Genomic DNA, 12929 nt, shown 5'->3' with positions numbered 1-12929 from the left:
AAAGCTGAAAGCAAGAGACAAGATTATCACTAGGAAAACACCACCTACACTGTGTGTTAGTACACAGTGTAAATCCTGACTTTCTACCAAAGCCTCCCTCTAAGCTCTTGTACCTTTAAATACTGCATCAAGAATCAAGCAAACAGCAGCAGATATGGAGGGAAAAAAGCCAGAGACTATCACCAGCTTTTTTTCATTTGTGAACATCTTCTCACCACAGAAGGCAAGCAGCAGCTCAGCCTTTGTTTTTCCTTTGCTTTCTTATTCTCTCAAGTGTGGTCAGTCATACTTGGCTAATTATTGCTACAAAGAATCTACAAGAATCAGAACATTTATACCAGGTTACATAACTTGAAACCTTAAGTAAATAACTTTCTATAAAGAAAATTTAAACAATTACTGATAAATCTGGCTTACTTTCTAGACTGTTTATCTGATTAGAGTAACATAATTACATGCAAAAACATTCATGGGGAAATAAAGAATCTGACTCCTACTAAAAAAATGCAGGCCTATAAAGTAGCTAAAAACAGCTCTATGATCTAGCTGAACATTAATTCTTGGTGTCATTTAGTGAAGAAGAGTCATCTTACACTGCAAATGGCACCCATCTAAACCTTGTAGGTTTGAAATTAAAACAAAAAGGCTGGTCTAATTTAAAAGTGAAACTGTGGGTTAGGATGAGCAGTTCAGCAGTAAATACAAAACTATTGCAGGCTGAATTTTTTTGTGAGAGTAATCCCTACTGCACTTTAAATTATGGTCATGTGGAAGTAACATTTTAAAATTTTAAAAGACTGGAAGCCTTTTAAAGACACTATTGAAACACAGGATAGTGTTTTAATGAAACTCTAGACAGATTGAGTTTACTAGAGAAGGCTACAGTGACTTCTCAGGGCTTTAAAAAGTCTGTTAATCTAAAGCAATAGGTAGGAGCTATGTCCCTTTTTATCACTCCCAGTGTGCAAAATCCTTGAACTCAAAAAAGTAAGATGACGTTTTCTGATATATATCTGCAGATCAAATAAAAAACACTAGCTGCTTGTGAAGTAGGATTTGGGGTAACAACAGCATTCACAAAAAAAAAAAAAAAACATAGCATGAAGGTTTTAAAATCTACATTAATGTTGGCCTGTAGCAGAAACAAGCTGTCCTTTTCTGACTGCAAGGCACCTATTGTTTGTTATTGCCTGAATTGATTGTTGATATAAAAGAAATCCCAAATAATCCCACTGCAATATTTAAATACTCTCAGTATAAGAGAACAGCCCAGCAACATCCAAGGCTGCATGCAATCATGCCAAGGCATTTCAGATGGAAGAAAACATTTATTCCACTTCCACAATGTCTCCAGTCTGCTGCACTCCATTCAAGAAAGTTATTTCCACAAAGCCTAATTAAAAAAAAAAAAATCATTTTCTGTGACAGCATTTGAGTTTTTAAATAAAAATGTAAATTGTTAAATAACTGATTTTTACCCAGAGATAGAGAAAATCATTGGTTAAAACAGCTTGAGTATTCCTTCAGCAACTGGAATAGCTCTCTATATATGAAAGTTGTTACACTTACCTCTCAGGTGTAGCAAAAAGATAGCTTTCTATAAAAAGAGTGACCTAGGAAAGTGCAAGCCCTCAGCTTGGTGTCACCTAGAAGACTTCCATGGAAGTGTGAAATCTGTGTTATTGAAATCCATAACTAACAGTGCCAAATCTGTCACCCAAGCACAGGAAACGAACAGGAACTGCTGTATGTCCCTCAGGGAAATGTTTTTAACTGAATGACTCTGAAACTTTCTCTGAAGCATCTCATTCAGGCCTCTCTTGTCCTTGTTCACCAGCCAGGACCTGCCATTCTGGGTCAGGCTGATGATTTGCCCAAACAAACACCTTGACCTTCAGTCCTGAGTTCACATTTAAGTCCTCTAGCTGTGAAAGCAGGTAGGACAGAAAAAAAATAAAACTTCACTGCAAGAGAGGCAATGCACAGAATGGAGATAGGGGACTAAAATCCTGCCTTACTACCACTAGTAGCTTGTTCAATAAATGGTGAAATTGCTTCCCAGTGTCTCCAGACTCTCTATCACAGCCTAATATATGTGTTGCTTTGGTAAAATTAAGCTGCTCCTATACTATATTCCTAATGAATTTTTGCATTTGACTGAAAAGTTTCAGAGGCCTTGATGAAATCTTTCTTTTTTTTCTCCCTGCTAAAACAAAATAAGTATCTTATTTCCTTTTCTGTGGACAATTCCTGACTACTTTTACACACACACCCCCCAACCCCGGACATCTTTTTCATGCTTATCTCTGTGAAAAGAGACATGAAGCACTTTGCTATTTCAGTCCTTGGAATGGCTGCACATGATATTAACCACTTGGAGCATCTCATAAAGATGCAAGTAAATAATGAGATTTGTTTTGGCAACTCAGCAACAGCACGACTTGTGGGAATGTAAAGTTGTATCACTGAGGGAGGCATCAAAAAACCACGAACATCTTTACCAAATGCAACAATTAAGTTTATTCCCTTATTGCAGGAATTGCTGTTCTGTTTGTTCCATTTCTGAATCTAAACAGATATCCAATTCATAGCTTTTCAGCCAAACACAGCTAGCCAGATCTTCTTGTAACTTAGACATATCTGATCTGTACTCTGCTAGATCTGTTAGCAGGCTGTAATGCTTAAGCCCTGTGAAAGGACCATTCATAACACTGCCAGCTGGACAGCAAATTCATTGGGCCCAAAAGAAAAGGAGAAGTTATTCTGGAGGTGCAGAGGTTTCCTTGCCATGTCATAGCAGGCTAAGTGAGAAAAAAAGGAAAGTAACGGAAATATGTCACGAAAGACAGGACTCGAGGAAATGGCCTGAAGCTTTCTCAGGGAAGGTTTAGGTTGGGTATCAGGAAAAGGTTCTTCAGCCAGAGGGTGTTTGGGCACTGGAACAGGCTCCCCAGGGAAGTGGTCACAGCACCAGAGCTCAAGAAGCATTTGGACAGTGCTCTCAGGCACATGGCGTGAATCTTGGAAATGCAGGGCCAGGAGCTGGACTCAGTGATCCTTGCGGGTGCCTCAGCTGATTCTGTGGTTCTATGAAGTAAGCAGCCAGAACAATTGCAAAACAAGAGTCTGGCATTCTTAGTATGTCTGCTTTAAAATATGCTGTTAAATGACAATGCTGCTTTTTCATGACTCAGAACAATCTCCTGACATCATCATCTAAAGCTGGTCAGGACTGTATTAGTATTGAAGAATTTACTAAGCATTTAGCAATTTATTGGTTCACATTAGTTTTAAGGATAATGCTTCATTCTACTGGGAGTCTGAGAAACTTCCAGTGAATAAGTGCATATGCTCATATTAGTATTTTTTGTTGACACAGTTTAATCATGTATTGGATCACATTTTTTCTTATACAAAACAAAAATTAGTCTAGTGAATTCTGAAATATATTTCACTGAACCCCATGCTGTAGATGGGAGACCATTAGAGGACATTACGCAGTCTTTTCTTCTATGGTAATTTTATAATATAATTACACTGCATGTGCATAACTTAAAATATTTTAACAATACAATAACAGAATAATGCAGATGTTTTGAGAAAATTAGTCAAATATACCAGCTTTTAGTACCTTAATCTAGTTTTCAAACTAAAACCATGGAACAGTCCAACATGTCTAATGATCTCTCTGCAAAGATTACTGATTTGGTACATACTAGAGGAAAAAAGCATGAAGCTAGTTGAGGATTTGAAAGAAAATATCAGCAGAAATACTTTAGACCATATAATGATATAGGCTATGGCAGCAAAATATTATTTTACAAAACAAAGTTAATGACTATGGGAGGTCATTCCCTATAAAGACAACTTTAATCATACTGCAGCCAAATGATTCTTAGTTGTAATCAACTAAAAGAAAAAGCAAAGTAAATAAAAATTACTTTATTTATTTCAAATGCAACCGAGCCTTCCTCAAAATATATCAGTATCAGTGCAAAGGTTTTATTCTAAATGTCTACACCTCGTGGTTTGTTAGCAAACTTCTAGCCAATGAATACTGAGTGTGGGTGAGCAGCAGTATATTTCAGCAGCCTGCTGGTAAACACAGAAATGAACCACTGAAGTTTCGCTTTTTCTAGATTTGCCTTATGAAAAATTATAAACCATATAAACTATTGTGAAGTGGAATTAACGGCAACCTGAACACAATTCTTAACTTTGTCTCTTTGAATCCTTCTTTAATTTCTCCCATATCAACGTCAGGTAACTTACAATTACATTAATTTCAGTGATATTGTGTCCCAAAATTCTTCTAACGAATTTCAAGTACATCTGACGGAGGAACTGACCTAGTATCCTGGAGATGCTAACACCTCACCAAAGGATGAGAGTAACTCATCATGTGTCCAGCAGTAATTCATATCAGGATAAAAAGAACAAATGAGGTGAAGATCTCTTGCACAGAAGACTCATTTGGAGCAGAGATTGCATGAACCTGAATATCCACTGGTGAAATGATGTGAAAAAAGAACTAATGTAGAATCAAGTGCTTGGGAAGGCAAGTCATGACTGGATCTATTTGGAGACACAAGGAACTGTAAGAACAGGCTTAAATTTGTATGTATTTAACTGTTATGACATTCCCACAAAAAAAAAAGTTCAGCATTAAGGTCTAAAAAATGCATTTTGCTAAGAAATAAGTGCATTTTTAAATATTCTTTCTAAGCCTGTGGTAGCTTTTTCCAATCATCTAGAAGCAAACAGTGAAGAGACATTTTAATTCTATGTGTTGTAATATTACATAAACTACTGAATGTACATGACTCATTAGTCCACTGCTTACTTCTTAGAAACATGACAATCCTGCTTAAGATAAGTAATATGAATCTGATCAGAGCCTACACATGGGAACTTCAGCAAAAATTCTAAAGAATACATGTACAAGAAGAAATCTTGAAATTTACTTGGAAATGTGGCCCATTTTATTTTAACTGTAAAGCATTCATTATACAGTGCAAACAGTTCTTTGGTAAATTTACTGATTAAAATAACAACAACAACAACTTTGTTTTAGGTAACATTAAAAAAAGAAAATAAATATGTAAAATTTGCATCATATTACAGCAATATTCTCACAGTGGATACTGAGCAAATGGTCAGCTAGCCATTGGCCACTGTTTCAGAAATGTTAAAAGTCAAGGCTGATTCTAAAGACACTGCAATAAAAGTGAACTAGTACAATCCATGACTGATTACATTTTACACTGTGGATAAAGACCTGTTTTTCTTGTTTATAAACAGAGGGATGGTGGAAAATAACTCAATATTAAACTTGTTACATTTGTTTAAGCATATCCAGACTCCTAAGCCCATTTTATATACCATATGAATAAACAGTGAACAATGAAGAAAACCTCCCACTTTGGAGGTTGGAGAAAAGGAACAATCAGATACAAGGTACTATTTTATAATGCATAAAATGGAAACTCTCTTCTCCTATAAGCAGAAATCTTGAGAAAGTTTATTTAATAGAAAATTGAAAAGAAGGAATGCAAGTAGTAACCAGCTGAATGTATTACTGCCTTATTTAACTGTTTGGACAGTTAAATTATATTTGGTTTAGCTCTGCAACCCTTCCTCTTTCAGGAATTTCTGCTATAGGTCAATGGGAGCTCCATCTGAGTTGGAATTACAGGACGAGACACGTGGTTTGGACTCTCAAGAAAAGTCAACAAAACACAGAGTATCAAAGAAACAGAGGAATGACAATCTTTAGGAACCATGTGATACTCAAACATGCTCGCCACACAACTTCTAGAAGCATTAACAAAGAATATTACATAAATCAAAACATTGTATATAAAATCAATTAAAATATTCTTAAAAATATAGATTGCAATTCCATGTGTACCACACACCTTTAACACAGCATTCACATGTACATATTGCTTCTACCATATTATGAAACAAAGTTTCTGTAGTAAGCTTTAAAGTTACACCAAAGTTTGAATGTGTGTCATGGTAATATTTTATCAAATTAGAAATTATTAATGTTAGTAATCAGAGAAATTATGTGCCAAAATATGATAGTGGATTTCATATTGCTGTGCTAGTTAGTTATTAGACAGGTATTTGTTCTACCATGCAATAATTAAGTACTCAGTCTGTTTGCATAATCTGAAATGCTTAACATATGAAGGTTTAATTTTGTGCAGATTTCTTTGATACCCCAATCACTGTCCCTCGAATTTCAACACTTAAACTCAGAAGTCAGTGAACCATGTAACCAGTTCTGGTTCTAGAGAGTCCTGGCTTAAGACTAAAAGATAGGGAATAACATCTAACAAATTAAGTATTTGGGGAAAGAATAAATTCTGAATAAACAGAATAAAAACTGTATAATGAGGTATGATAGTTGTCCTTCACTCAATCTAATTCCTGGTCAAAAAGACATTTTGCATCCTATAAAGTACACAACTTTGAAATGCTAGTGTAGACATATACTCTATAATGTTAAACATTTAATTGGGAGACAAAGTCCACTGATTGACCATTTTTAACACAAATGATAAAAATATTGAGGTAAATATATATATTCATTAGATGAAACTGGGCAAAAAAATCAAACACCTTGTCAGAAAAAGTAGTCAATCCACAATTAATCATGTTGCTTGATTTTGATTTTTCCTGTTTTCAACAGCGCCACAATATAATCAGGAACATATGTCTATTGACAACATGCACAATGAATCAGTAGGAATCTTTGAATACCAAATGGCATGTGACATCTTTTCACATTTTCAAAACAGGGCCATACAACTACATGAGCTGATCTGAGAAAAAGAGAAGCATGCTTTCAAACTGACCTGGATGGTTATGTTACAAAATTGAAAATAAATGAAACAAACAATCAAAAAACATCATCTAGCAATTATAAATGTTTTGATAAAAAGGATTCTGCTAATTTTTAAGACCAAATGCTACTCTGTCATGCATGTTTCCCTAGAATGAGGAACACTGTCAATTACATCTATAATACAAATTAAGTTGCTTTTGCTTTCTTCCAATTACAGTTATTTATATTTCCTCACTAATTCTAGCTTTTATTGCATTGAAAATGTGGTTAATTTTGCCCCTTAAATTAAGGAAAGGATGTTGAAACTTGTCAAGTAGCTTTCTTTATTTCCTTGCTGGCCCAGGTCCAGCAGCGATAATGCAATTTAACAGAATTTCCATGCATTGATGTTTGCAGAAACTGGCCTGGATATGGCATTGCTCAGGCACAGTAAACTCATGTTTTCCTTTTCCTGGCATTTTATTAAATAACAGCAAAAAGTTAAGTATAAGACAGACCGGTAATAGAAAGGGACAGTAAACTTTTAATGCTGCTAAGTAAAGATAGGAAACAAAGTGTTCATTTTAGAGTAAATCCTAGACCCAGTCATTTTGGGTACCTAAAACTACCCGACAGTGTTCTTTTAAAGTAGCACCAGTTCGAGTTTGTCTAACCTGAGAAGTATAACACACAATTAACTTTGACCTGTTTGCTATTTTCCCTTTTGTTAATTTTTGCATTGTGATTTACCTTCATGGGCAGAAAAGAAAATGATACATTATGTTATACTGTTACAGCACCATTAGAATATTGTAAATCTTGATTTCTTGCTGTTGTTAGAACTGCAGTTACCTGTTGTTGCCATCAGCAGGCACTGATATGATTTGAGGAGTATGTGCCCTAATTCTTAAAAAGCAGACTTATGGCTTCTTTTTATTAGTATTTTGTTGTAAGCAGACTGGACAGCAATCTCCTTTACCCTTCACAGGTGCTTCGCAGTCAGCGGGCGGGCACGATTCTACAAAACAGGTAATCTGACCTCCCTGTGCCAGGAGAAAAATGACAGAACAAAAACATGCTTAGCTACATGTTCCAAACAAGAAATACATTTTTTATGTCATTGCAGAAACTGTTCCCATCCATTCTCTGTAAGAACCTGACTAATATGGTAACTCCACATAGTCTGTTTCAGTATAAACTCACATTGAGAAGGTTAAGGCACTCTCTGGATTACCACATTTTTTGATAAAGCAGCACATATGCTTTTGTCCAATGTTCAGGTGTGCCTGGGGTACCAAGCACTAACATATTTTTCTACTACCTTTTTAAAAATTTCTCTCTGATAGAAGAAAATCACAAACTAGCAGTAAGTCAGATGAGCTTTTATTGATTTTTATGCATTTGGTTGGATTTTTTCAAAATCGTCTCACTTTGCAATTAAATTTATCCATATAACTCTACATCCATGAAAACAGAAGTATAATAGATTGGATTGAAAAATAATGTCCAGAGCACGGATACCTGAATAATATAATTTTCTGAAAAAAACCCTGAGAATCATAAAAAAAAATTTGCAAGTATTACCCAGAAATTATCAGGCACAAAACTGGAACTGCTGTTTTAGAAACAAAATTATCATTTCTATCACAAAATTCATTTCCACATACTTACTTTGCATTCACACAGAGTACAAGGGTCCCTTTTCCAGGTTTCATTGCTGGAATATGATTTGCCCTCTTCATCAGTGCAATCAGAGTTACTGAGGCGTGATTCAAGTTTTTTTATCTGAAAACATTAAAAAATGTGAGCAATTAAATCAAAAAAGGTTTTTATTTGTGTAAAGTATTCTGGTTTTTCTCTTGTAATACATGCTATATAATCCTTTTTATACTTGTCTGGGCTTTTCTTCTCACTGCTTAGTTTTTATAATATTAAAAGACTAGAAACAGCTATATATATATATATGTGTGTGTATATATATATATATATATATATACACATCTTTCCTACATTGAAATATTCATCTAGAGGATACAAAGAGGAAAAAACTTCATGTTTCATATACAGAAAGACAAATTTAAACTCTCAAAAATGTTTTGGAAAGGAAGTGTATGTTAATTTTTTTTTTAAAAACACCTTAATTAAAAATGTTTACTTGAATTTTTAACTAACTTCTGTATGGTGTACATTTTAAAAACGAGATTCCGTTATGGCTGAATAGAGTTTACCTGCAAACATTGTAAATTCTTCTCTATGTGACCTAGATCTTAACTCTGTTTACAGCTGTAGTCTGGCACCTTACTTCATATGAAGTCTGCATTTTAATAATTGGTTTACACAAATTGTATACATTTCAAATGGTAAAAACCATTTTATTAACACTATAAACAAATTTTTAGAGGAAGATTAATTCTGTGTTTAGTATACAATGGTTACGCAAGGCTCCAGGTTCAAAAGTCAAGAGGGTCCAGCTGTAGAATATTTCAGTATGATTTCAAAAGAACACAGAAATAAAGAATAACACACCACCTTCTGTATTGGTTTTTGTTTGAGATACTATATGGTGGGTTGTCTGCAGGGGATGTGTAAATATTAAAAAAACGTAAGACAGATGTTAAGAAAACATTATCAATTAAATCGACAATCAGACATGATAAACTAATGATAACATGATAAGTTCATTATAGCATCTTACCTGATTTCTGAGGCTTGAAATAGTTTTTTGCATTTCCAAAACAAATTCTTTGAAGTCATTCACTGCGGGCACACTTCTATTTTCATTAGATGTGGATGTTGCATTACGAAAATGTTTGTTCCGTTTCACAGAGCTGCAACAAATAAATGCAAAGTCAGGATATTCATCTAAATCATTTTTATTTGGCTAGATATTTTAGGATACTTAACAAAAATGTAAAACAAGAGCAACCAACAAATGTAGGAATATGAACCACAACAGTTGGTGCTGAAGACAGACTCAGGACAGGTTACTCCTGCCTCAGATTACTGTCAATATCACCACCAACAGCGAATTTCTTATACTTAGAAAAATTATGTATTTCATGCAGGGGTACACACAAAGTTGTCACCAGTGACACTATACAGCACCACCTTAAATTCAACCCTGAGCCTCCAATATGAAAGCAGGCTAAAGTGAGAGTCTTAAAAAGTGTTCCCTCCAATATGAAATTCACATTTCACATTCTGAACCGTACATTCCTCCTCTACAGGCTTGTTAGCAAAGCATGTATTTTAAGAAATATGACTTTAAAAAGGAGAAAGTTGGGTTTCATAAATAAATGAGAAGTACTTCTAGGTACGAACATATTTTTAACTTGCATTTGACATCAATACTGCTTATAGTACACAAAATCTAAAGTCTTTTGTCTGTAGTACTTTCCAGCTGATATCTCATAACAGATATATAACACTAAATTGTGTTAATCAATTCAATCTGTTGATGAGAAAGAGTAACAAAAGGAACTGTCTGTAACTAACAATATATTATCTGGTACAACTTGAATAAACAGACATTCAAAAGCATGGATAACACTAATTTTTAAGTCACTTATTACATTAAGATCCTTGAATCCATTTACTTTTTTAAAAATGCATTAATTGAATGCATTAATAATTACAGGCATTACTGTTTGGTTAACATGTCATCTCCAGTGCTAAGGGATACCCAAAGAATGAACTGGCAAAGATTTCTCATCTATCAGGACTCAGGATTTATAATCTTTCTGCATAAATTAAAACAGCACTTCCTGGCAGGGGTTCAAGCTACTTAGTTTCCCATAGTTTTTAATCTAAATTAGAGAAAAAGAACTCTAAACAACATAACATGCCAAAGTTCAAGTAAACCAGCTGCTATTGTATAACAAAATATTTAATCTTCCCCACCTGTTCAAGTTAATGAAAATGAGGAGCTAAAAAAAAGGAGGAAAAAACACTTCTCACTTATGCTCAGTATTGTATTTAAATGCAATTTAAATACAATACTGAGCATAAGAACTCATGGGGATGTTCAGTGACTGAGGTTGCTTTAGCTTTATTTATGCTACAAATGAAGTATTGTAAATCTACTATTTTGTAGTCTTAATTAGTAATTGGACTGAAACACAGTCAAACAAGCTGGTACTTAGATGTAAGGTTTATTTTTGTCTTGCTTTCATTTTGATTTAATTTAACACTATTACAACTTTCAAATTAAGGGACTAGGCATCCTTAAAAAGTGAATTGCTGTTTTGTAAATTTTTCTAGCAGTTCACTTGCAAAGAACGACAAAACATCCTTCTTCAAGGATTACTTCAAAGGAACCTACCTTTTCATATTATCTATAGACCAGCTTATCCATAGCTGCTGTCTTCTCTTGTCTAAAATCCTAAACACCTGAAGGATCTTTTATTTCAGGACAGATTCCTCTCAATCAAGTGGAACATAATCATGGTATTCCTTCAAGTACTATAACACCTCCAGAGTACTTGAAATTGCTGAAATTCATTTATCTCATTACCTCTTAATGTATCTGTCTAGATGCTTTCCTTGCCAGAGTGGGTAGACTCTGCTTGATCATCACCATCACTCAAATAGAAAGTTTTATTTGTTCAAAGAATGCATGCTGAATAGAAAGAGCTGCAATTCAGGTGTCTCAAATTTGTTCATCATGAAGGATCTTCACAAGAAATGGTCTGAGCAGAACTCATTTCATGTCACTAATTCATAGGTAAGTTTTCATTCCCATAAAAGGGCAGGGACCCTGTGCAGCTGATAATTTGTGACTGAACTGTGATTTACTTCCTTGCTATATTTTGAGGATTAGGGAGTTATAAACAATATTATTAGCACTGCTGTTCTCCATTCCTGCTTGAAGTATTTGGGTACCAGAAGCAATCCTTATCATTATCACAAATTTTTATGCAACTGAAACCAACACTTGGTATCCTCCCATTTCTCTAGAAGCTCCAAATAGGAAATAAAATAATTTAGATTAATTTAGTTACTGCAGGCAATGTAGGAATGTGGCTTTTCAAATCCCCAGATTACACTTCATTAGTAATTTTTTTTCATGAAAACTGCAGGAAGAACAAAAGTGCTATACTTATACTACTCACAAAGAGTTTTAGACAAATTTGAGCTTGAAAAAAAAGTGATTTATTGTTAGTAGATATGCAGAAGTGTCAGAATAAAATACATCAATCATAAACTTGAGAAAGCAGGAACTGGAAAAAAGTGGCATGTGCTCCCAAAGAAATGATTCTGTTTCATTCCATTTTGAAAACAAATGTTGTTTTTTTATAATTACTTTTTTAAAAAAAGTCTCACCTTACTGATTTGGACATTTTCATTTTCTTCACAGGCTTGTCCTCCTGAAAGCTGTAGTCAAGAGAACGTCTTCCCCGAAAGTGATACGAAAATGCATTAAACTGTCCTCTGGTTCTACAGTCTGAAAACAGACAAGAAATTACACATAAACTACAGCATATTTCAGCAGTTACAATATTAATATGGTTTGGCAGTGTTTTCTGAATTGGATAAGGCAAGTCATACATTCAGTCTGATCCCTCTGGAACTGGTTGATGGCAGATGAATCTACCTCAGTGATAGAATACTTAAGCTAGTTAGATGCAGAGAACGTGATTACCCACAGACCAGCTTTTTAGTGTGAAACAAAGGAATAAATACAATTTTAACAAACCCATATAGTGCTACTTTAACTATTCTTTTCACTTCTGAAATTTTCACTCTCTTGGCTTTTAATTATTTTCTAGGCAAACAGGGAAGCTACATATGAAGAAAAACAATGACAGAAAAACCACTCTGTGGGTACCTCATCTATCCCAGCCATTATTATTTGTTATTTTTGCCATCTGAAAGAGAATTTTCATTTTAATTCCAAATTTTCAGACATGCTTTATAGGTTGATGAATCTTATTTCCAAATCTGAGGAATCTGAATGTATCACCAGACCCTAAAACTCCTTCCACCACAGAGCAAAAATCTCAAGCCTGAAAATGAGCTATGACAGAAATCTTGTCCTAAGATCCGAAGAGGAGGTCTTGGCAGGATGAAGTATGTCTTTCCTCCAGTTTACTTT

At 34.4% G+C, this 12929-nt stretch overlaps 1 protein-coding gene across 1 annotated transcript in view; it reads right to left on the bottom strand.

The window, feature by feature from the left end:
* Nucleotides 1-4054: 4054 nt before the first annotated feature.
* The window catches only part of PXDN (peroxidasin), an 85609-nt gene continuing 76734 nt past the window's right edge, over nucleotides 4055-12929 (bottom strand). The window contains exons 20-23 of the mRNA XM_041477885.1: nucleotides 12158-12278; nucleotides 9531-9663; nucleotides 8507-8620; nucleotides 4055-7878 (exon numbers count right to left, since the gene is read on the bottom strand). Coding sequence (XP_041333819.1) covers nucleotides 7756-7878; nucleotides 8507-8620; nucleotides 9531-9663; nucleotides 12158-12278 — 491 coding nt within the window. The 3' untranslated portion in view covers nucleotides 4055-7755. The remainder of the gene's footprint in view (nucleotides 7879-8506; nucleotides 8621-9530; nucleotides 9664-12157; nucleotides 12279-12929) is intronic.

Source organism: Pyrgilauda ruficollis, unplaced genomic scaffold (genome assembly GCF_017590135.1).
Source record: "Pyrgilauda ruficollis isolate IOZ18807 unplaced genomic scaffold, ASM1759013v1 scaffold42, whole genome shotgun sequence".
NCBI classification, from domain to species: Eukaryota; Metazoa; Chordata; class Aves; order Passeriformes; family Passeridae; genus Pyrgilauda; species Pyrgilauda ruficollis.
The sequence above is the reverse complement of the archived record's forward strand: the minus strand, read 5'-3'. Positions and strand labels throughout refer to the sequence as shown.